The 22,274-nt window shown below is 41.9% G+C and overlaps 1 protein-coding gene across 3 annotated transcripts in view; it reads right to left on the reverse strand.

Moving 5' to 3' along the window:
* The window catches only part of AGK (acylglycerol kinase), a 37,802-nt gene extending 15,930 nt beyond the window's left edge, over positions 1-21,872 (reverse strand). The window contains exons 1-10 of one of the 3 annotated variants that reach the window (XM_054203389.1): positions 21,682-21,828; positions 16,910-17,024; positions 16,195-16,283; positions 12,567-12,606; positions 8,150-8,229; positions 6,825-6,900; positions 5,804-5,896; positions 4,804-4,836; positions 2,706-2,800; positions 531-600 (exon numbers count right to left, since the gene is read on the reverse strand). In XM_054203389.1, the coding sequence (XP_054059364.1) occupies positions 531-600; positions 2,706-2,800; positions 4,804-4,836; positions 5,804-5,896; positions 6,825-6,900; positions 8,150-8,229; positions 12,567-12,606; positions 16,195-16,265 (558 nt within the window). In that variant the 5' untranslated portion in view covers positions 16,266-16,283; positions 16,910-17,024; positions 21,682-21,828. Of the gene's footprint in view, positions 1-530; positions 601-2,705; positions 2,801-4,803; positions 4,837-5,803; positions 5,897-6,824; positions 6,901-8,149; positions 8,230-12,566; positions 12,607-16,190; positions 16,284-16,909; positions 17,025-21,681 lie in introns of all 3 variants that reach the window. The other 2 variants (XM_054203399.1, XM_054203380.1) reach the window with 2 other exon arrangements.
* Between the last annotated feature and the right edge of the window lie 402 nt (positions 21,873-22,274).

Consider the following 22,274-nt stretch of genomic DNA (forward strand, 5'->3'; position numbering starts at 1 on the left):
GCACACCCAGCAGCAACCATTTCATTTTGCGGATATTGTCAGCCAAAAGCAAGGAGCTCTGCACAGTGACACTAAGTTCTCACTGCAGAAATGTCCATTCTGCAACATAACAGAAAAATTGTATTCCAAAACCACAGGAGGCATAGTCAAAAGTTTTCCCATTTCACATTTTTCAGTTTGAAAAAGAAAGCTATTAACTCCACAATACATATGAATGCATTAAATCAGCTCAGACAGCTATTGTTATCCCTCACCATTTCTACAGAAATATCGGTGTTAGTAAGTTTTGTATTCATAAGTACTCTCTGAGACTCAAAAAAAGATGTTTGGGCATTCTAGTGTTTTCTCCAGTTTAGACTATCTGATGTCATAGCATACAGTGGAGAAATGACTGCCATCAGAACTGCTGATATCATAAACCAAAATTCATGACAGCATTACACAGAGGAAAAGCAGTCCACGTAAAGAGAATGAGATGATAATACGAAAGTTTTAGGAATCTTGGGTGCCAAATAAGCAGATGCTTTTACCTTGATCTGCAAGACATCAAGTGGAACTGTCTCTCCCTTCAAAATGGCCAACGTAGCATTAGTAATATGTCTGCAAAACAAACAGGAAAGAAGCAAAGGGTAAGAAACAGGAAGGGAGGAAAAAAGTAAGCTTTAACATCACACTTTTTTCCAGCAAACCTCACTCCAAGTCCAGGTGGGGCTTTTTTTTTTTTTGCAGCAAACAGAACAACCCCAGGGAAAGAACTCTGACAATCAGAAAGCAAACTGGGTGGGTGCAACACACGACAAAGCCTGTGTTCTAACAAATAGCAAAAGACCTGAAAAGCAAAAGGAAGTTCTTAGCCTAAGCTTTTCAGAGATTCTTCCTTCTTTAGCTAATCTGTCAGATTACACGCCAACTCTGTTACTTGCCATTTCGGATACTTAACACACTAAGGACCCAAATCATTGTTTTATTTTATTGGTAGCAAGTATAACAAACTGGGAGAAAAGGAGACGGTTGTAAGACTGGTCTCAATTCATGGGTCTGGGATTAAATTGCCTTAGCATGTAAATTTGTTTTGTAGTTTTTAATCAACATAAATCTACCTATCAGCAGTGCTCATGTGGTTTTGGTCTCCATTAAGTTGTGGACAGTAGCTAAGGCACTTTCTCATTTCAAGTCATAAAGCATGGCACTAAAGATTTTGTAAACAAAGCGTTCAAGTTCATAAAGTGTTCAGACCTTGAAGCATATGTTTCATTAAAACTCCTTCCTTGTTTTCAAAATTGGGTAAAATTTAAATTCACATTGCACACATTTCCAGTGTCTCAGCTGCACAGGGGGGGAAAAAAAAAAAACCAAAACCAGACGTAGTTTTCAGATCTAGCCCAATATTCATGTGAACCAGCAGGAGAAATTGCCTTTGGCTTCATCAGGCTTAGAATACCGAAATGGAGAAGGAAGCTGTTCTTCCCTCAGCCCTTCTTTTCTCCTAACTCTTTTCTTTCTATAAGACCTCTACAATTCTCATACTCCAAAGGTAAACTCTAATAGTGCCAAAGGAATCAAAGCCCAAATATTTCTTTTTAAAATATCACTTCTGTACTTCTTAAGTCAGGTTCTGTTACTGGTATGGGTTGTTAAGCAGCCTATTGACCAAATTCCTTTCAACTTCACCAATATGCTGCAGTCTCACCTGCACAGTTCATTACCTTGGGACAAGATGATCATTCATTTCAAACAGCCTCTCTAGAACCCAAACATAAATTATTATTTTAATCTTAGCTGCTGATTACAGCCTTGTCCATCTTGCTGAGCTTCAAAGCACTCTGGTAGTTTTAATGAAGGATGTTATGCCAGTTGGCTCGTGGGTTTCATGTATGATGGATACCAGCAAGGGTTCCGCAAAGAAGAATGTTAATGAGTTACTGGGAGAACCAAAGGGAACAGATTTCAGGAGCAAGGAGAAGTATATTCATTAGTATGGGAGGAGAGGAAGGAAAAACTTTAAAAGAAATGAAGTGTGGGAAAACAAAAGCCTAGTTGACTAGCCTTTTTACTTCAGAAATGGACAAAACAAACTTACAACAAACAGAAATGCAGACAACAGATACTGCCAGACTGGATTATATCCAGGATGCTGACAGATAAGATTCAGGTTGTTGGAGAGTTGCCAGCATCAATCCCATCACAGGGATTGGCGAGAAACCCTGCAGAAGTCAGTAATGGGATCCAACCTTTCCCATAAAAATACTCTTGCATGTTTTACTTTGCAGGTCCTAACCAGGTTATATGTGGACTGGTTTCTAGAATTCTTAAACTACAGCAGGGACAGAAAGACCACTTTTTTTGTTTCATTTTGTCATATCCTTGCTATATCCTTGTCATATCCTTTCTGACTATTCCTAAGAGGCTTGATCCTTTTAAGCCTTTTTTTTTTTTTGAAAACTCTGAATATCACATGATCACAGAGAAATTAGCCACAGCAAATTATTTCATGTTCTAATAATACATACATTTCCTTCTTTTAATTTTAGTCAGTTTTTGGAAGACATTAACTCAGGCAAGTCCAGAGAATCATCAGGTTCTGCCCAGAGACTGCCAACTTCTATGTAACATAGAAGAAAAAGGAAAGTATCAAGCTACTGAGAAGCACTGCTCCTTGAAAACAAACCAAAAAAAGCCCCCTTTCAGAAACATGTAATACTTACTGGACTTGGTTCGTGCTCTCAGGGTAGAGCGTGTTGCTCAGAGTGCAGGTCTTCCCAAGAGGTATGAATCCTATAGGAATCTTACTGAAGACAGCCTGGACACAGGAGGAGAGTAAATTAACATTTGCATCAGCTGAACGAAGCTTCCTGTGTGGAGATCACAGCTGTGCCTGATATCACCCCTTTGGCACTAAGCAGCCAGGCACTTCCTTAAATGAGGCAGTAATACATAATGACTCAGAACATGGCATCCGAATCTGTGAAGCCACCACCGCCAACTGGGTACAAAGGAGCTCTCTGTAATCATTAAGAGCATTGTTACATGCAGGTTGGCAGCCACATCCTAACTAATGCATGGATTCTGTCAGCAATCTGCCATCTTTCTTAATACTGACGGTGGCATCACAAGCTCTGAATCTCATTTACCATTGCAAAAATCCCCATCTGATCGAGTAACCTTGCATGGCAAAGAGATTTTCTCGGTTAAGGAAAGGAAATTAATTGATTCCTCTGGCATCCAAATCATGAAGCAGCAGAAGGTCTAATTTTTGGAAGTCACTGACCGTGTTATTTTTCTGTACCACAGTTCAGCAAAAGGGCTTGTTGAAGGAGCAAGTTATTACACTATACCTCATAATAAACTGTGCTTCTTGAAGCGTGTCAGCGAATCAATGTAAACTACCATATATCACAATGTACCGTCTCCCTCCTGGGCACTGCAGCTAGCAGCGCCATGATACTGCGAATCCACGCCGACTAAATAATACCCCTCTCACTTCATGCCCACCCGCTCACCCTTGCTATCTCTGTCACCTGCAAGTCTTAACACGTCTCAAACACCCTTTTCTCATTTTCTTCGGAATTGTTTTACAGCCTGCAGACGACAGGCTGTTTGTAGCTCATGCAGTCACGCTCTGCTCCCCTGGCTGCTAGGAATAGCGTTTCTGGAATACCACGCAGCACAGGCCCATCTTATCCACGCAACACTGGTATGAGATAACCGAGTAAAAAGGGGAAGCGGAGCACAGAGTGAGGGCGCCAAACTGCAGATCTCTACTCCTAGGACAGAGGGATATGAAGGACAACAAGAATTCCCTGGCTAAAGGCATAAAGTGACACAGTGGCAATACTACAATGCAGTACATTCCACCCAAAATAGTGCCAGATGCAGAATTTTCTAAGCTGCTGCAAATCAACCCAAGCTACGTAAAGATAGTAAGTCAAAAAACAGAGAAGAAAAACTAGCCAGTAAAGCCTCTAAAACTTTTCTTCCAGTATCTTTCGATTATGGAGGTGTCAGGGGCCAACTATAATAATATTAAATTTAAAAAATTGATGTCTCAGAATTGATACAGCCAGCGTCCTTTTAAAAATACCGGCTTGGTTGCAGAGCTTCTCTTGTCACATTCAGACAAAGCAACTGCCTAAACAGATACAATTCTAGCTGCCAAGGATATCATCATAATCTTGTCTGGATCATTTAATTGAGTTTTTGCCAGCTCCTGCCAGAAGGTTTTGGGAACAATGATTCCCTCCTTTCTTCAATAACACTGTCCTCCCTCTTTAAAAAGAAAAATCTCTCTCATTTCCATTCAGAGCGATCCACCTTGAGAGGTTAAAATTTGCTTTCTGCAGCCATCTGCATAGGTAGGTATTCACCGCTTGAAAAAATGGCAAAGCAATCATAAAGTGATAGGAGCACAGCCATAACTGGATTCAGATTCAGGCTTGTGCAAATATGAGAAAAACATGTACTTTCGCCTGAAGCTTCTGCCAAACAAAGCGACATACACAGCTGGTCCCTGGATCTTTGAAAGTTGGGCATTTGGCTTGTCGACATCCCTGCTCTGATGCTGGAAACTTCCCAAAGCCATGGCTTGGGAGCCACTGCACTCCCTAAGAAAGGGAACGAAGAACAACGGGCAGAATTGCAGGACACTAGCATGCCTGACTTATTACGGAGCAAGCTGGCTCCAGATTAGTAAGCAGCATATCTGTAGAAGACAGCTGAGGCCAAGAGATCACAGTGAATGCACAAGACACTTCCTCTAAGAAATAAACAAAATTTAAAAAAAAAAAAAAAGTCACTCTTCCTCACCTCATCTGCTCTGCGGAGAAGTCCAGTTACAACCTGAAAAACATGGGAAATGCCCAGCTCTGAGAAATTATTTTTTCAGTTGCAGTAGAAAGCTATGAAATTCATACCCACATTTACTGTTTGGAAAAGATTTAAGGAGCAGCCACTCTCTTGTGGAAGGTCCTACAGTTGCTTACACAAGAAAGAAGGCATGTTTAGTGTGCAAACATGGTGGAAATAGCAGGGTTATGAGTGCGCATGAGTATATGCTGGTGCCACAACCCATGCCAGTGGAAACATTTTAACACTGAATAATGCTCTGCATAACACAAAAATAGCATAGGTCAGTGTGCAATTAACAATAATCGATTTTAAGGCCAGGAGAAACTTGCAAACGTATTCTGACCACTTGCTCTTAAAGTCATTGCATTTCATTTAGCCATTGCCTTATGAAGCCAGTGTTAGCATTCTAGGAAATGCTTTAATAAAATACAACCTTCCTCGAAAAATAGAGTATCCCCCAGTTCTGCTGGTAGTTTGCTCCTGTCATTAATCACCTTGACAACAAGCATTTATTAAATACATACCGTGCTTTGTTATCACTCACACATAATTTTTAAATTATTTGATTCCCACTTAGCAAAACATGCATTCCTCTGGGGGAGCACAGATAGGAACGAACTTTGAAAATTAAACCATTACAGTTACATTACACAGAAAGAAAAAGTTAGAATCATGTCTCCCCAAATAAATTTCTCATTCTAAAATAAAATTCTTCAAGATAGTTATGTCACACACTCCTTCTGCCCCCAATCCCATCTCCCATCATCACTTTTAGACTAATACCAACTAGCAGAGTTTTCTTATCCCCAGATTATAACATTGACTGAAAACACAGATACTAACATGGACAAATCTCCAGTAATAGCTGGTACGACGTCACTACATTACACAGACTCAGTCTTCTCACCCTCAGCCTGACTACGATTCTCAACAAACCAGGTTAAAGCTTCTGCAGTACCTCCTGTACTGTGCCATCTCCTCCTGCAATAATGATCAGATCCGTGTTTTCCATCAATTCCAGCAGCTTTTTCGCTTGTCCCTCATAATCAGTCTGAAGAAACAGAAATCCAAACGTGAGAACTCAAGTGACTATTTCTAGGATTTCTCTTCTGTAGGAAAAAAGACAGACTCATCTATCCATTTGCTTAATAGTTATTCTCATACAGCCACAGAGTGCCATATATTACTTATATTCACTGAAATTTCTTCAATTTCTAAGACAAGTCTGCTGCCTACTAAAGCATGTGCAAGCAAACACATACACACAAAGGCTAAACAAAGGCTAAATATCAGAGATGATCTTATTCAACAGATTTAGAATACAGCAACAATAATCATACTTCCCAGTAGTTTTATATTGAAAAAAACCCACAAGCAAACCACGCTCCTGCCTCAAAAACCTGTAGAAAGATCAGAAACCCTTCATGCTTACTTTTACTTCTTTTTCCAAAGAAAACCTCTCTGCTAATTCAAACCATTTAGAGCTCAGCGTTCTGCTTTCACAATGGGAATGTTGAATTATTTGGGGATACACTGAAATATCTTCAGTGTAAAAATAAAAGGTTATTTTTAATTAATCTGAACAGTTCCACTGCACATCAAAATTCCTCACTTGTGAATTCTGCAAGTTCAGGCAGAATTGACAATTTCAACAGTGATGGGCACGCACCACTAGCCAGCGCTCAAATATTTAGAGGTTTTCTCTCAAACATGAATTATAGAAGGGCCGCTGCAGACACACAGACAAGCACATGTACTGCTTTAGCTGAAAGTTAAAAATTCAGTACACAGTTTGTAAATTACCTGTGAATTAAAAAGAAAAAGATTAAGTACCAACTTAATGTCTCAGTATTTATTTCTTCTCACAAGATGTCTACAGGACAACTGAGAATTTCAAATGCATCCAGAAATGAATTTCCGTTCTTCAAGAGGACAAAGCAGAGCAGACAATGTATCTACATTAACAGAACAGTCCTTACCTTAACCACCGTTACATCCAAGCCAGATAAGTGCAAAATTGGAGCAGCATTCTTTTCAAAAAGGTTCCTGGCTTTGCTAGAAAAAACAGAGTGAAAGTTATTTCATTAGTCTGGTGGCTAAAAGAAATTAAAAGGAAAGAAACCAATGAATAACATGAAGAAATCTTCTTAAAAACAGAGCATACAATCTACACAATCAGGCACTCAACCTGCCAGTCAGGAAAGATGAGATTTCATTTCGTTCAAATGTATTACATTTCTAGACTCATATCTCAGATGTCAGCTTTTTGTTGCAGTTTTAATAAATGCAGTAGAGGTTATCTAGGTTTCTCCAAAAATAATTATAAAAAAACCAAAACAAAACAAGATCTCCAGAAAGAAATTTATTAGAAAATTAATTACTTACAGAGCACCAGAATTTACGACCACAAAGAAGGCCCATTTAGGTTTTCAGAAACATTAGAAAAATATTTATTGTTACATATTATTAAATAAGTTTAGAAGCAAAATTTTATCTGACTTTCTTTTGTTATATTTCTGCCTGTAACTGCATAATAAAATAATTACGCCATTAACTATAAATCGCTTACAAGTAGAAACATGAGACTAGAAGTCAGAGACTTAATTTATTAACACTTTGCATTTTACAGTCATGGGTGTTTTGAACAAAAGCACATAGAAGTCCAAGCACTTCCATGTCGGATACATAATTCCTTTCATACTGACAACTCCCCGCCCCTCCCCAAGATGCAACTGATACAAAGCTTAGCTGATCAGCAAAGAGAGACACATATCATATCCAAGGTAACTGTTTTTCTGCTAATGAGCATGCAAAAATAGCGGCCAACCTCTTCCAAGAGTCTTGCTCTGAGCCCATATTTAGCCTCTCAGTTTGTGGGCACATCCCTTTCAAGGACAGGTTCCCACAGAAGTAAGATCACGGCTGGCTAACTTTGAGCCTTGAAGCAATCAAGGTCACCTCTTATTTCTACAGTTTTTGATGACAGAAACGCATCACATACAAAAGTGTGGAAGGAATACAAAGGAATTCCACAAAGGAGTGACGAAGGCCAAAACACAGGATAAAAGAAAAATTAAAAATATACATATGTTTAGAAATCATTCTTTCAACTGAAGCATCTAGTTCTATTTCTCATCCCAATATTTTTGGTGAAATAAAGTTTGGCATAGTTACATAGCACCAGCTTGGCGTCAGAGGGAGGCAAAAATGAGCTCAAAAATCTGGCTGTATTTTATAGTGGATGGCAGAGCAAAAATAACAGAAAGAGTGCCTCACAATGAGTGTAAAGAAGGGGCAATTTTACCCTTTGCAAGCTGCTGGGTTGAGGAACACTGTTGCTTTCTTCAACGGCATACTGGAAGGGATCAGCTCGTTACCAAAAGCCTAAGTGAGATAAAAAGAGCAAAGTTCAGTTTATCTTTTAAGCACACTGGTAAAACAGTTTAAAATAATGCATCTCTCCAAATGTCAATGGGCTTTCAAGCCTCATGACATTCAAATGACTTCCATCTTCAGCCATTGTACAGGTCTGCTATTCAAAGACCTGCACTTTTAGCAACAGCTCACACCACTGTCACAGTACTTTTTAGCTCATTTTTACAATTCCACCACCGTTTCATTTTTGTCAACCTCTGGTTTTCCGCCATGGGCGGAGATCCAGGGAACTACCCTTGACTCCAAGGTTACTTGATTTTCCTTCCTTATGTAATTCTCGTATACCTGCCTGCCACCTTCTTTCTGCATCTTTTTCCACTTCTGGACTTCGTTTCTTATATCTCTTCTGCTCATTGTTGTATTTTCTATGGTTAAGTTTTTGAAGATATGGAAGATAATCACCAGAGAATTTGCCCTGACCTATAAGCAAGCTCACTGTTTTTCAGACATTTTTTCTTCCTAATGGCTCCATATAAAAATCAGTGAAATCCTCTTCAACTTTGAATCCAATTCTTAATAGGTGCCTCAATTTTAAATCCTCAAGAGTTACTCCATACAGCCTCTTGTACTTTTTAGCCATTTATACCTATTTCCATAGCTTTTCAGCACAGGAGAGGCAAGAAAAAGCAAAGCTTCCACACAATGTTACTTCCCACTCTGTAAACCTCTTTTAGATCACCTAAAGGCATCCTCACTACCACACCAAATCAAACTGGTTTTGAGTAGAGGGATGACAACGTATTCAGCAGTACCATCCAGAAGCCCCAGAAATAAAGCAGGAACAGAGGACTACTGTGCTGAACTACAGAGTCAACTGTCCCTGGTTGTTGGGTTTTTTTCCACCTTTATCTTAAAAGTAATCCCCCTAGCAGAAATTTTTTATATTGAAGAAGGTGGACACTGTACACAAAGCACAGTTTAAATTCATAATTCATTCCACTTGCCAACTTTGCTCAGGAAGCCTCAATTAAAAGAAGCGTGCAGCTGGCTATGTTGCTTAAAACATCCAAATTTCTTCTTCAAGAACGGAAAAAGATGAGAGAAGTCACTGACAGTAAAGGAATCTTCAAAGAAAGAGAAACAAATCAACAGCTCTTAAGCTTTACTCAAAAAACAGCTGGAAAACAGACCAACTTCTTTTATTGCAGGAATTGGGAAATATAGGGGACCTCCGCCATGTTACAGCTGTTAGAAACAATTAATTATTTGCTTGGGGGGCAGAATGTGCTGTATTTGCTTGCCCTAAACAACCTAACGAGGCTAATAAAGAATTTATGAGTAATGACATAATCACTTCTTTATGTAATATACTTAGACATTTTTGTGATGTAAAGAGGGATTTCTAAAGCAAATGCTGATTTTTAAGACAGGAAATAAGAAAATAATAATGCAACATTCTGGAAGTCTTTTTTTCAGAGCACAACATAAAGAAAGACAACTTCAAGCCAGAAATTTAAAACGGTTATAAATACATATAGGAAGGTATAATTTAAGAAAGTTAATGCCTTTTTCACTTCCTTGTCAAACGCACACTTCCAGATATTGCATTTCTGGACTTCTAAGATGACAATCACTATTTTGCAACTATGAAAAACCCTTTACACAAAGGCTTTGTAATGCTTTATGAATATTAACAGAGAAACTGCATTCCTTTATGTAAAACTATCGCTGCTCCACAGAGTGAATCGTTTGCCAGCTAAACAGGACCTCTTCAACACATACCCAGAGCTCAAGAACAACAAGGTCAATCAGCAAGACCACATTTGCAAAGGAAGTTCACAGTCAGCTAACACTGGCTTATTCCAGACAAGGAAGTGTAAAAGGTTTTAAATTTGATAAATGGGTTCTTTATTATAGAATCTTTCTATGATCATCTGCCACCCCAAGGCTGTCACCATAAACTGATATTTAAACTCAGACATGCACAGTGGAGTCTGTGCATGAAGTACTGCTGTAGCAGATACTTTGGCAGGAAGGTGGGCACCTCATAAATTTCATATCGTAACAGGCTTAAAAATTTAAAAACCTGATGTAAAAATAATGAGGGAGACCCCCCCCACTTCACTAAGACTAAACTTTTTCTTGGGTGAGTCTGCCTCTGTTTTTTCCCCAATACTTCTACAGCACTATAGCAAGTAGCATTTTTCAAACAATTATAGATTGTTGTTATTCTGAAGAACATATCAGACATTTAATGCCTTACTGCGGTGTTATTTCAAGCAGTATTTGGCTCTGACACATCAGTGAGAATGCAAATTACAGCAAGAATTGATTACTAGGCTTTCTGGTTCAGTCCTTTCTAATGCAGGAGTCTTCTGCAGGATATTTTCCCAGGCTTTAACCACTGAAATTGTAGGAAGCTCTACTGACAGTGGTTTTGCACTTTCATTTACAAGAATAAGCCATAATGGAATAGATCCCACAACTTAATGACTGGAATTAGGAAAGTCAGAATTTCCACAGAAGAACTGTCTTCTTGTACCAGTCTTTCCTTAGCAGTTACACCTTTTTGACAGCATACACACTTAGGTTTTTTAACTTCTACTTATGCATAATTCCATCGGTACCTTTTTAAAAAAAATTTTAATTTGGTCAGTATGCTTCAAATGCTGAGGTATTAACTGCTATTTTTGGCAATATAAAAAACTTCTATTATGCAGTAAAAATGAGTATTGAAAACACAAAAATCAAGAACAACTGATACTATGAGTTGGAAATGCATTTGACTCTGAAGCTGTAAGTATGATTTATGAAAGCAGGATTTTCAGGGAAAGATTTTTCTTATTCTTTCATTAGACTTGAGCTCCCTTTCATCTATTCTGGCATGAAGGTCCATTGCCTAAATCAAGCTGCTGTGAATATCTTTCCCTCAACAGCAGGCAGACTTAAAATTGGGATTATTCAGGTGCACCACAGAAGCAGGGTAATCTAAAGGAAAGTTTTTTAACAAGAAAATTAATTTTCACCATTCTTCTCAGGCCCCAGTACATAGCAATGATGGGAGCAGTGTTATACCCTGCAATATCTTGAAGATCTGGCATGGAGAAGCAGGTTTAGAATAAACTTTATTTGTGGGAGGTAGAAAGACTCTTAAAATCCTACAGCACACCACTGGGGTAATCAGAGCCCGTAAGCAGTACCTGTGCAGTGATGTCATCCACGGGCAGCAGCACTTGTGCCCCTGAAAGACTGCGTATTAAGGACAAGATTTCTTTATGGGAATACTAGTGTATTGGAATTTGTTTGTTGCTGGTTGCCCATGCAGGCCGCAAACTACAAAATGCAGTAGTCAGTATACTCAGAGAATAACTCTCTGAATACTAGCTTTCTTGTCAGTGATCAGCAAACAGGTTGTCTCCATTAATTTCCCAGTACATGAGTCTCAAAAGCGCTAGGTCAGTCATCCCACTTAGTATCATAAATCATATCACAGAATCACAGAATGGTTCAGGTTGGAAGGGACCTTAGAGATCATCTAGTTCCAAGCCCCCTGCCATGGGCAGGGACACCTCCCACTAGACCAGGCTGCTCAAAGCCCCATCCAGCCTGGCCTTGAACGCTTCCAGGGATGGGGCATCCACAACTTCCCTTTGCAGCCTGTTCCAGAGTCTCATCACCCTGACAGTAAAGAATTTCTTCCTAATATCTAATCTAAATCTCCGCTCTTCCAGTTTAAAAACGTTACCCCTTGTCCTATCACTGCAATCCCCGATAAAGAGTCCCTCCCCAGCTTTCCTGTAGGCCCCACTGAAGTACTGGAAGGCTGCTATAAGGTCTCCCCAGTGCCCTCTCTTCTGCAGGCCAAACAACCCCAACTCTCTCGGCCTGTCTTCATAGGAGATGTCCTTGATAAAGTCACTCAGGATCAAATAGACAAGGACAAGGTCTCTTCCAGCTGAGCACTAACACGAAGCGATTTGCACTGCTTCTGCCCGTCGTGGTGCATCTGAGATTTTCGCCTTATCAACAAACCATCTTCCCACCAGAACTTTACAGACACAGAGTAATTACACCTGCCAAAATGGAGGTCTGGGTAGCTACAGAAGCAACTAAGATTACCCCAGTGATAACACTGCACCATCCATCCCAACAGCAGTCAGGGCACGAAAGGTACAGTACCCTGGCTGCAGGCTGTGTCCACCCTTTGGCATTTTAGCAAAAGAACACAGATGGCATTGTTATAAGGCTTGTCACGTAGAGAACCCTTTGGGAAAATCTCAGGAGCCCTGCACAACCAAGATAAGAGGGAGATTTTAATCTAATTTTATCACTTTAAACAGCATTACCTGGGCTTCTTGGCACGCAGCTCTTCGTAGCAGGTTATCACTATTAGGTAAGACAGAAAAGAGAGCAGACATTAGGTTGTGTAAGTTTAAAACAATTTGCTCATTTCTAAAATGAAGGTACATACTATTTTTACACACACTAAATTAAAAAAATGCAGGTTCTTTAAGTCCTATTTAACACATTTTAAGGATGAAACACACCCATTTAAGCACACATGCATAGTTTTTTCCTGCATGTGCACACAAACACCCTTTCTAGAGTGAAGAAAAAGTAGAAAACAAAGACCAGGATGCCTAGTGTGCTGAGATTACATAAGCTATGAGACACTGTATCACTGTGATTTATTTTTAAATTGCTACATAACTGTACTCCAGATCTAAGGTGTGGGTTTTTTTCAACGTTAATACTGCCTGTGATTTACACTGCAGGTACTTGCCATTCTGGCAGTATAGAAGGGATTTAGAGTAGACTTAAGTGTAACTTCCATGGACTTAAATCTTTGTGCATTATAATTGTGAACTCCCCTCTCCATCAGTTTGTAAGCCAAACACACGTTTATATGCAGCACCCACCACCCACCTAGGTCTGAGCACGGACTAAAGGAGTAACTCAAGAGAGGTGGGAACCACTTGACTCACCTACGTGAAGTTTAAAAATAAAGAAGAAAAAATACCAGTATTAGATATGCCACTGATGGTCGTTTCAGAAAGAAATTCCAGACTAATCCTTGTGCTCGTCATTGGTGACAGCACTAGCAAGGTGGCAAGCAGGGTGCAGTTGGCAAGCAAACTGGAGACAGAGCTACTGAGTGAGGGACAAAATTACATTCTTCCCCAGACCAAAAAATGCCCTATTGGCCCCAGTAGACAAAACAGGGAGTCCTGTTCTGCAGTGCCCAAACTCTCGCTTCTCCTCTAGATAGCAGATACTCCCCCCCTCCTCACTAAAACCAAAAAACTCCTTCAGCTTGCCCTTAATACCTGGCAACATTATTGTCTCAAAAACATCAAGCACAAAAATCCCAATTATATATTTAGCATACTGAAGTGAATACACTACAGCAATTAAAAGGATTCAAGGCTAACCATGAAAAGCAAGTGACCAGGAAAGCAGCACACCCCCACCACAAAGTGTGGCTCATCAGACCAAATCCTGCCTTGGAAACATCAGAAGACAAGGCAAGGCCTTGGTTGGACCCCTGGACCCAAACACAAGTGCCATCTACTCAATTCCATCAGCTTACTCTATTTAACCGTCACTGAAGCTATATAAGCTGCTCTCTTTGGCGTCGCCAAAAGATGCTGCAATGCCATAAAAGGAGAAGTAGGGTGACTGCAGGTGAGATACAAAGTTGGGTTCTGAGAAAATAACTCTACAGCAAAAAAGCCACAGATTTATTCCTGGTAATAATAAAAAGCCAAAGGAAGAATTCGAGCACGAAAAAAGAAAATACATGAATAATACTTCACCAGGACAACAAGTAACTGGAATGTCTTAAAAAAAAAATCCTGAGAGGCATGCTTGAAACTGTCATGTTTGCTCCTTAAAAACAAAGGAATAAGTCATTTATATCAAGCACCTGAATTACTACTTAGAGGAGCAACAGACTTGGTTTTGATTGCAGCAATACAATGAAAGCACACTAGTTAAAATAACTATCTCTGAAAAGGTTTGTGTTCCAAGCTAAACAACATTGCCGCAGCTAACTCCAGTTCAATCAAGACGGCATGACAGGCTACATCCACACTGTGCTGCTGAGGGCACCAGCCCTCATATAGGGACATTTTTTCCCCCTTCTGTAACTATATGTGGCCAGAGCAAACACAAAGCAATTGCAATTTCAATATGTAAAGTTGAAATATTATGGGATATCAAGAAAAGCCCACGATCAAATGATAGCTGCACAGTTGTTGTATTTGACAATTGCTGTCCTAACCTTATTAACAAACTCTAGTCAAATCCGTGTTATCTGTTTACTTCACACCGATGCTGTTTTGTCCAGAAGTCAAGCTGGGTCACATCACAGCCAGCATGTTTTCCTGGTGCCCACAACCTTGTGCTGCAGTGTTAATCGCCTTTAAAATGAAGTCCAACACAACTTTTCAAATGCAAGCAAAAGATACTGTGTTCTCCGTCCCAACCTGCAAAGACCCCCAAACTACTGTCAAGGAGCTCAACAGAGTCCTAACCATAAAAGTTAGGCTTGATAGTTTTGATGTCAACATTTAAGCTTATTTTTTACTGCACTGAAGCATTTACAGAAACAGAAAAAGTCTACTCTGATACGCATATCATTTTGGTGTCAAAGGAAAGGTTTAGATTCTGAGACCAGAAGAACCATTTACTGTCCAGTAATTTACAGGTGATTTGTCTCAGCTCTCCAGTAGTACAGCACCCAGGAGCCCATGTCATCCCAGCCATACTCACAAGATTCCCACTAATTCAACTAGGACATATATTTCAAAGTCATTGAGTATGGCTTAAAGATGTCTCAAGTTTGGCTTAAAGATGCCAGGTAACACGAAAATTTTTATTTCCTTAAAATATTACGTCAACACTGAACAATCTTCACACTTAAGAAAAAAAAAAAAGCACAAGTGCACTCAGAGTGGTGTATCTGTGAGAACAGCAGTCCTCCTCCTGTATCACAGCTCTTACCTTTACTCATCTCATGGCTCACCTAAAATACCACAAGTGGGTCTGGAAGTTCTCTGTGGGTCATACCAATTAATAAATATAGCTAGAAAAATGTAAAAAATAGCAAAAAGGTAATTTCTTAAAGTCTTCTGTCTCAGTACATATTAGATTATCAAAATATGGTTGCGTACCAGCTCCCAGAGGAGACTTTAATAATAAACATAAAATTTTCTAGATTTTTTTATACTTTATTGACTAATATTATGTAGTAACAAAGCCTTTTCAACAACACTCAAACATGAGCAGGTGGAGGCTGAGGGAAATTGCTGCACTGCCTTAAAAAACACACAGAGATTTCTTCTGACTTGCACCATGTCCACAGCAAACTAAAAATCAATTTTTACTTTACGTTTCCCCTAAGGGCTTACAGACACAATTCCAGCCTTAAAGCAAGACAGATGAGCATTACCGCATCTGCTGGCCAACCCGGGGCTGCCTTCCCGCTGTGAAAATTAAGCATCACACAGCTTACAACTGGGCCAACTTGCTTAAGCAGTAAAAAACTGGGAGACAGAGAGGAACAAGCAGTGGCAGTGGGGTACAGAAGAAAGAGGATGTCCTAAGCTGAACCCATGGACAGAACTTTTGACTGCTTTGACAACGGTATCAGTCAATCCTGCAAGGCCGTCAGCCACCACAGTGCAGACTCTTCGGAGAACAGAGCAGGCTTACGGCAAAGCAAGGAGCCAACGCAGAAAGCAACTGCCCAGAGCTCACTGGGCACCAGCCGTGTCAAGGTTCCCAGAACACAGTGGGCTGTGAGAGCACAACACCCGTGCGACCTGCACAAACACGGGCTGTTTTGATTTGTCTGCAACATCCCCAGCGCAGGGCTGGTGGCCACTGTTCCTGTCCTCAGCATTTTCTGCTAGAATAGGGAATTAACACTCTTACATATAAGCACACAGATCCATGCTATTTAGTACCTACACTCCTCCAGCTGAGATTGCATCCTGTGCCCAAGTGCCAGTAGAGGACAGGGCTCTAAGGACGGTTCCCATGATGAAAGGTGTGAGATCCTATTTCAAAAAGAGTTATCAGGATTACATCTAAGACTATTAAGTACATTCAAACAAGAAGAGGCCTAAAAACTCTCCAGTTCAGTGTCTGCATCAAAACACAGTTTTGTGAAGAGAAACTTGACCAAAGCTATGCATACAGGATGACTCCTCAAGAGCTATAACAGAACTAACTCCTTAGAAGAGATTTTATCTTAGCAGAGAGCTTTTTGACTGCTTCCAATACAGCAAGAGCACAGCATTTTCTTTCCTGGATATTAGCATTTACTTCCAACTTGGCTTTGGAACGGCATGAAAGACAAATCTTAGTTTTCATCAGCTTTAACCAAGACTCCATTTTTTTGACAAAGTTTGATAAAATAAAGTCAGCCACTCAGAAAGTATACACAGAAAGGTGATAAAGTGAGTTATCAGTCTGCAAACATGCAGACACTAACATTCAAATTATAGATAACAATAACACTCGGATTACTGGCAAGCAGTCAAAGGCCCAGATGCCTTGCCAGCATTTTCTACGGAGAAAGTCAATACTTTAACATATACAGAGTAAAACTGAGTATCCGAGGAGTCTACTGCCTCAGTGCAATATCGAGAGTCCCCGTCCTGACAAAGTGATGATCACTTACCCAGTGACACCATTGTAACAGTCTGGCTAAATCTGACAATCATTTAAGCCGATGTCCATCATGCCAGAGATTAAATTTTTGCTGATTTGACAGAGCTGGTGACTCACTGCACCACCTGGACATAAAAAGAACAGCAGCAGCTCAATTCAGGAAAGGTGACCCAGGACACAAAGGTGAGAGGAGCTTCCAAACTTGGTGGAAATTTTAAAACAATCATATGGTATCTTTACTTTATCTGCAATCAACCTTACGTGTATATGTTAAACAGAAGTACGTTACTGTGTATGAGCACGTATCCGACAATCTGCATACCCTCTAAGCTTTTATCTACTGCACTAAATTCAGTGTTCTTCGTACCTGTAGTAGGATATGCTCTAGATTAAAATGATGCTAACACATAAATTCATGCAATGCTGAGAAATTAAAGGGAGACAATCTCGAGTGTGACAACACTGAGTTATCTTCTTACTTCTCCAACACTACAAGAGTATTTACTATCCTAAATAGGAAAGACAATGTATTTTTAAAACATAATCTTTTATGAGAAAAAAAGACATTTTAAGACTCACTAAGGCTTTGTAAGAATAGCAATATGATTTTAGTTAACAGTAGTTCAACCGGACATAACGTCTATCACTTTACACACGAAAAACCTTTGCCACCTCCTGATCGATATCTCTTTTGAAGAGGCACCTTCTGCTATATTACATACTTAGTACAGCTGAATCACAAATGGGGGAGAACAAATCGGCACAAGGTTTCCCTCTTTACTCTTCGTTCATTCAAAAACCCCTTACTGTTAAATCAGTCAGTATTTGAACAAACACCTCTCAAGATGAACGGCTAACACACCGATCCCCAAACTAAATGCTGCATGAGAAAGTATCATACAAGACTGGGCTAGGAAGCTTCTTGACCTTTACAGTTATCGTCATCCATAACCTTTAGACTAACTCGGCGATGAACCATTACACTCCAGTGCCCCTCGTTCCTCTACAGCCTGTAGAGCACAAGGGTGTCCACATCAGACCCCACAGCACAGTTGCAGGGCACAGGAGTGGGACACCCAGGTTCATTCCCAGGCAGGGAAGAAGCACAGGGGCAGGTCTGGAAAAGATAACATTCTTCTTGTCCATATTTGTCCATGTAGCATCCTCCAAAGTCTTAAGGAACTACTCCACGGATCTTCTGTCCCTGTGGGCATGTAGGTTCCAACTATAGAGGAGTTGCCATTTATTTGCAGGACAGATTGTTATTTACAATAGCTCCACTTAATGCAGGCATCATAGCCTCTGCATCCAAAAGAAGAATGAACCTTGAGAAGTCAAAAAAGCAAATGATCTTCTCCTTTCAAGAGAAATATCTTAGAAAATCCAGGAGGACAGAACAGCCAAGAAGAGGGATGCAGGATGGTGGAAAAAAAAAACCTTCTTCAGCTGCAAATAAACAAGCAACATCTCAGACAGCTAATTCCAATAAGTCGGAGGCTAATCTGAACTGATGGTGTGCTAAAGCAAGCCCCTTCGTCAGAAACTCCAGTGATGCCAGAAACAGAAACACAAGACTTCACTAAACCTTTAATCCGTTCTAAAAGGGCAAATACAAGTCTAGTCAAGTATGCTTCATGCATAGTAATTTAGCCCCTGATGTCGATAACAGCAAGCCTCACAGCCAACATAGCCGTGATTCTCTCATTAACCTCTTGAAGTGTTGCCTGCAGCAGTTTGTGCATGGGGCAAAAGGCACCTCCTCATGCTGCCCAACACAACTGGTACATAAACAAAGAAAGTGGGGAGAGAAAACGTACAAGAAAACCCGCACCAACAGCCATTGCCACATTTGGAGGCAAAACAGAAGCTGCAGAGAGGGATCCTGGCCTCTTCCCTGCTGTCCAGCCGCCACAAGGTAAGGCCTTCACTGCGCGCAGAGTAGCACAGTAGGGCTGCCGAGACCACCTTTGATTTCTTACATTCTTGCCGTCAGCCTCTTCCATCATTCATCATTTTTCTATTCCCTGGCTAAAAAAATCCTCCACAGATATCAAGAAACAGCTAAATGGTTGCCACTTTTCCCAAACGGAATTTAAATCTCTGAAAGCAGTACTTACAGCTGTGCTATAAGTCTACATCAAAGTCACACAGAGCTGTTTGTCATCACAGGATTTCCTACCTTGCATTTCCAATACCTGGTAAAGAAATGCTGTATTTTCCCTTCTAGAAAAAAGGGGATATTTAAGAATGGGATGTGTAAACATTTTTCCCCCCTCCACTACATCTTCTGGGTTAAAGCATCATACCTACACTTTGTGCAAATAACCTCCAAGCACTGAAATTTAGATACCAAAAGTTCTCTTTTTGTTTGTTCACCTTTTATATTTCCCTCCTTATTGACCACCATATCACCCACGGTGCGCTTCACATTCTCTGTGATCATAACGTGTTTTCACAGTTATTGCACAGGAAATCAACAGAGCTGAAACCAACAGTGCACAGGCACGTGAATTCCCAGAAACGGCAGACATGAAGGGGAGACTGGTTGCGTCTGACACTGCTCCAGGCCTCCTCGAGTGCCCACTCTCCATATGCACAAGGAGCAGATACAGTCTTTTTCTTAATGCTGTACACTTCAATATCTCTCTGTAGCACCCAGGCCTGACATGCACTCCGCTGTCATTAGTATCTATGGCAACAGAAGGCCAGCAAAGAGGCCGCTCACGTAAGCGGGGTACCTGGGAAGGTCAAAGACTGCTCTGCCCCACCAGCCAGCCCCTCGTATGAATGCCAACAAGCAATTTTTTCCTCCTCCTTTTGCACATTAAGCTTAGTCTTTTGGCTAAGAGGTAACTAGAATGACAGAACTTCAAATAATTACTCATTTACATTTCACTGTTTTATCTGAATTCAAAATTCAAGTAGTCAGAGGGAAAAGTGGAATGCAGGCTCAAGGATCTACTGACACTACACGAAGGTATTGAAAAAACCCAACCTATTTAGCACAAATTCTTACGTTTACAACACAGCAGTATACTATGTACTTCTTTTCTGCCTGTTAGTCCATGTAGGCATATGCGTAAAACCATGACCTTGTTACCACCACTTTCACACACTTATTCTCTCTCTTATCAGAGCCTGCCTTACAATCAGCAATTACAGGGAAAAAAGTAAGGAGCGAGGGTTTTTTTGCTGCTTGCCCTGCAGCCAACTGAACCATAGTGCTTCAGGTAAGAAGTAAGCAACTAAAGCAGATGTATCATTCAAAACAAAGACTGATTTAATGCAAAAGTCCCTAGGCAAAAGGAAACAAAGAAGGAAAGTATAACAAACAACATAAACAGATTTATTTTCCTAAGTTTTCCACCGAGGCTTTGGCAACATTTTCATATAAGCAGAAAAAACACTGCAAGAATTAAAAGGACATTAAGACAGTAACAGAATAAACAGCAGCACCAAAACTAACAATTTTTAAAAATAATTTGGCCATACTTGCATTTTAGTCAAATGTATTAGCCATAATCTTAAAGGACAGGGATTACAATATAAGCCTAGCTATTTAACAGTTGTGAAGGAGGATTTTGCTTACCATCAGGAACGTTTGCTCCACAGACAAAAAGTGGAAATGAGACCCTGCTAGGTTCAGCTTATGTTAGCAACACGGCTGCTGCAGCAGTTGAGGGGCTCCTTCCAGCTAGGTGGGCGACAACAGCAAGGCAGGTGCACCAGAGAGGGACAGTGCATGACTGCCACCAGTGCCACACCTCAAGAAAGGCACAACAGAAGATCTGGCATCTTTCATGAGGTGTATGGCACCGTTAGAAAGAAAAAAAGGAGGTGGGAAAACCCACCCACAGCCACACAACCACCATGCTGTGATGGCTGCCTTCTGGGCATGAAAATGGCTTCCTGTCAGCCAGGTACCAGTGGCACTGTAGAATTATCCAGGTTGGAAGGGACCTTTAAGATTGAGTCCAACCATCAACCCAACACTGCCAAAACCACCACTAAACCATGTCCCTCAGCACTATGTCTACCCGTCTTTTAAATACCTCCAGAGATGGCGATTCCATCACTTTCCTGGGCAGCCTGTTCCAATGCTTGATAACCCTTTCAGTGAAAAAATTTTTCCAAATATCCAGTCTAACTTCCCCTGGTGTAACTTGAAGCCACTTCCTCTTGTCCTGTTACTCAGGAGAAGAGACCAACCCCCACCTCGCTACTTGTGCCATCGGGATGGGAGACACGCAGCACCTGAGTGGACGCAGGCAGGTGCAGGGCCTCTGGTTTCATTCATCCTGATAATATTGGTTAACAGCAAGGAGGCCGAGGGCACGCACCTGGCATTTTTTTTAAGTTAGAAGAGAGCAATCTTTCTCCTCTCCAGCCAGCCCCAGAACGATTCAACCCACTCTGTCAACACTTTTGCTTCAAACTACCGCCTGAACCAGCCCCAGACTCACGACAAGGCCAAGGCGGAACGGTGCAAAAAGGCACCGGGTCTTCCAGAGCTCATGGCTGCTGGAAGGGGAGGGAGGGCCGCGCCCCGAGCCGCCGCAGCCCCTCACAGGGCAGCCCCTCGCAGGGCAGCCCCTCCATTTTACCAGTGGGGAGAGGAGCCGGCCTTAAGGCAGAGGGCCCTGGGCACCCGAGGCGAACACGGTGGCCACAGCTTCGCCGGGCGATGAGGCCGATGGCTTGTGAAAGCCCCCGGGCACAGGGCCGGGCCGGCGTCCCCGCTCTCCCGCCGCACGCCCCCGCCATCCTCCAGCCGGCAGTTACCAGTGCTTCCCATAGAGCCAGTGCCCGCCCCAGCTCAGCAGGCAGACCCCGAACGTCGTTTTCTTCCAGTGATTCCTCAGGGTCGTCAGGACCTTCACCACCCTGGCCATGCCGCCCCGGGGCCAACCGGCCGCCGCCCCCTCCCTCAGGATGGGCCGGCGGGAACCCAGAAGCGCCGCCGCTGCCGCCGCCCGATCCGTCCCGGCTGGAAACGGCTCCCCCGACACTGGCGTTCCGGGCACCGGCGCATCCCGGCTCCGCGGAGCGGGACAGGCCGCCGGGGCCCGCCGGGCTCCGGCCCCCGGCTCGGAGCGATGGCGGGGGGGGCCTTCTCACGGCCCCCGCCGTGCCGGTTGTGACCAACCTGCCTCCCCTGAGGAGATCTCATCCCCCGTCCATGTTACTGTGCCCCGGCCTCGGGCCTTCTGTGCCCCAAGGAGCGGTCAGGCCACCCTATCTCAATTAAATATTGGGTGTTTTCACACCCACCCGTGTCCCAGCCCTCGAGGCCTCACTGCATCGCCGTCCCCAAGACCGCCAGGCGACCAGTAGCCGTGGGCTCTTGCCAGCAAGCCCCGGCCACCACAAGAAGC

The sequence above is a fragment of the Rissa tridactyla genome, chromosome 1 (genome assembly GCF_028500815.1).
Source record: "Rissa tridactyla isolate bRisTri1 chromosome 1, bRisTri1.patW.cur.20221130, whole genome shotgun sequence".
Lineage (NCBI taxonomy): Eukaryota > Metazoa > Chordata > Aves > Charadriiformes > Laridae > Rissa > Rissa tridactyla.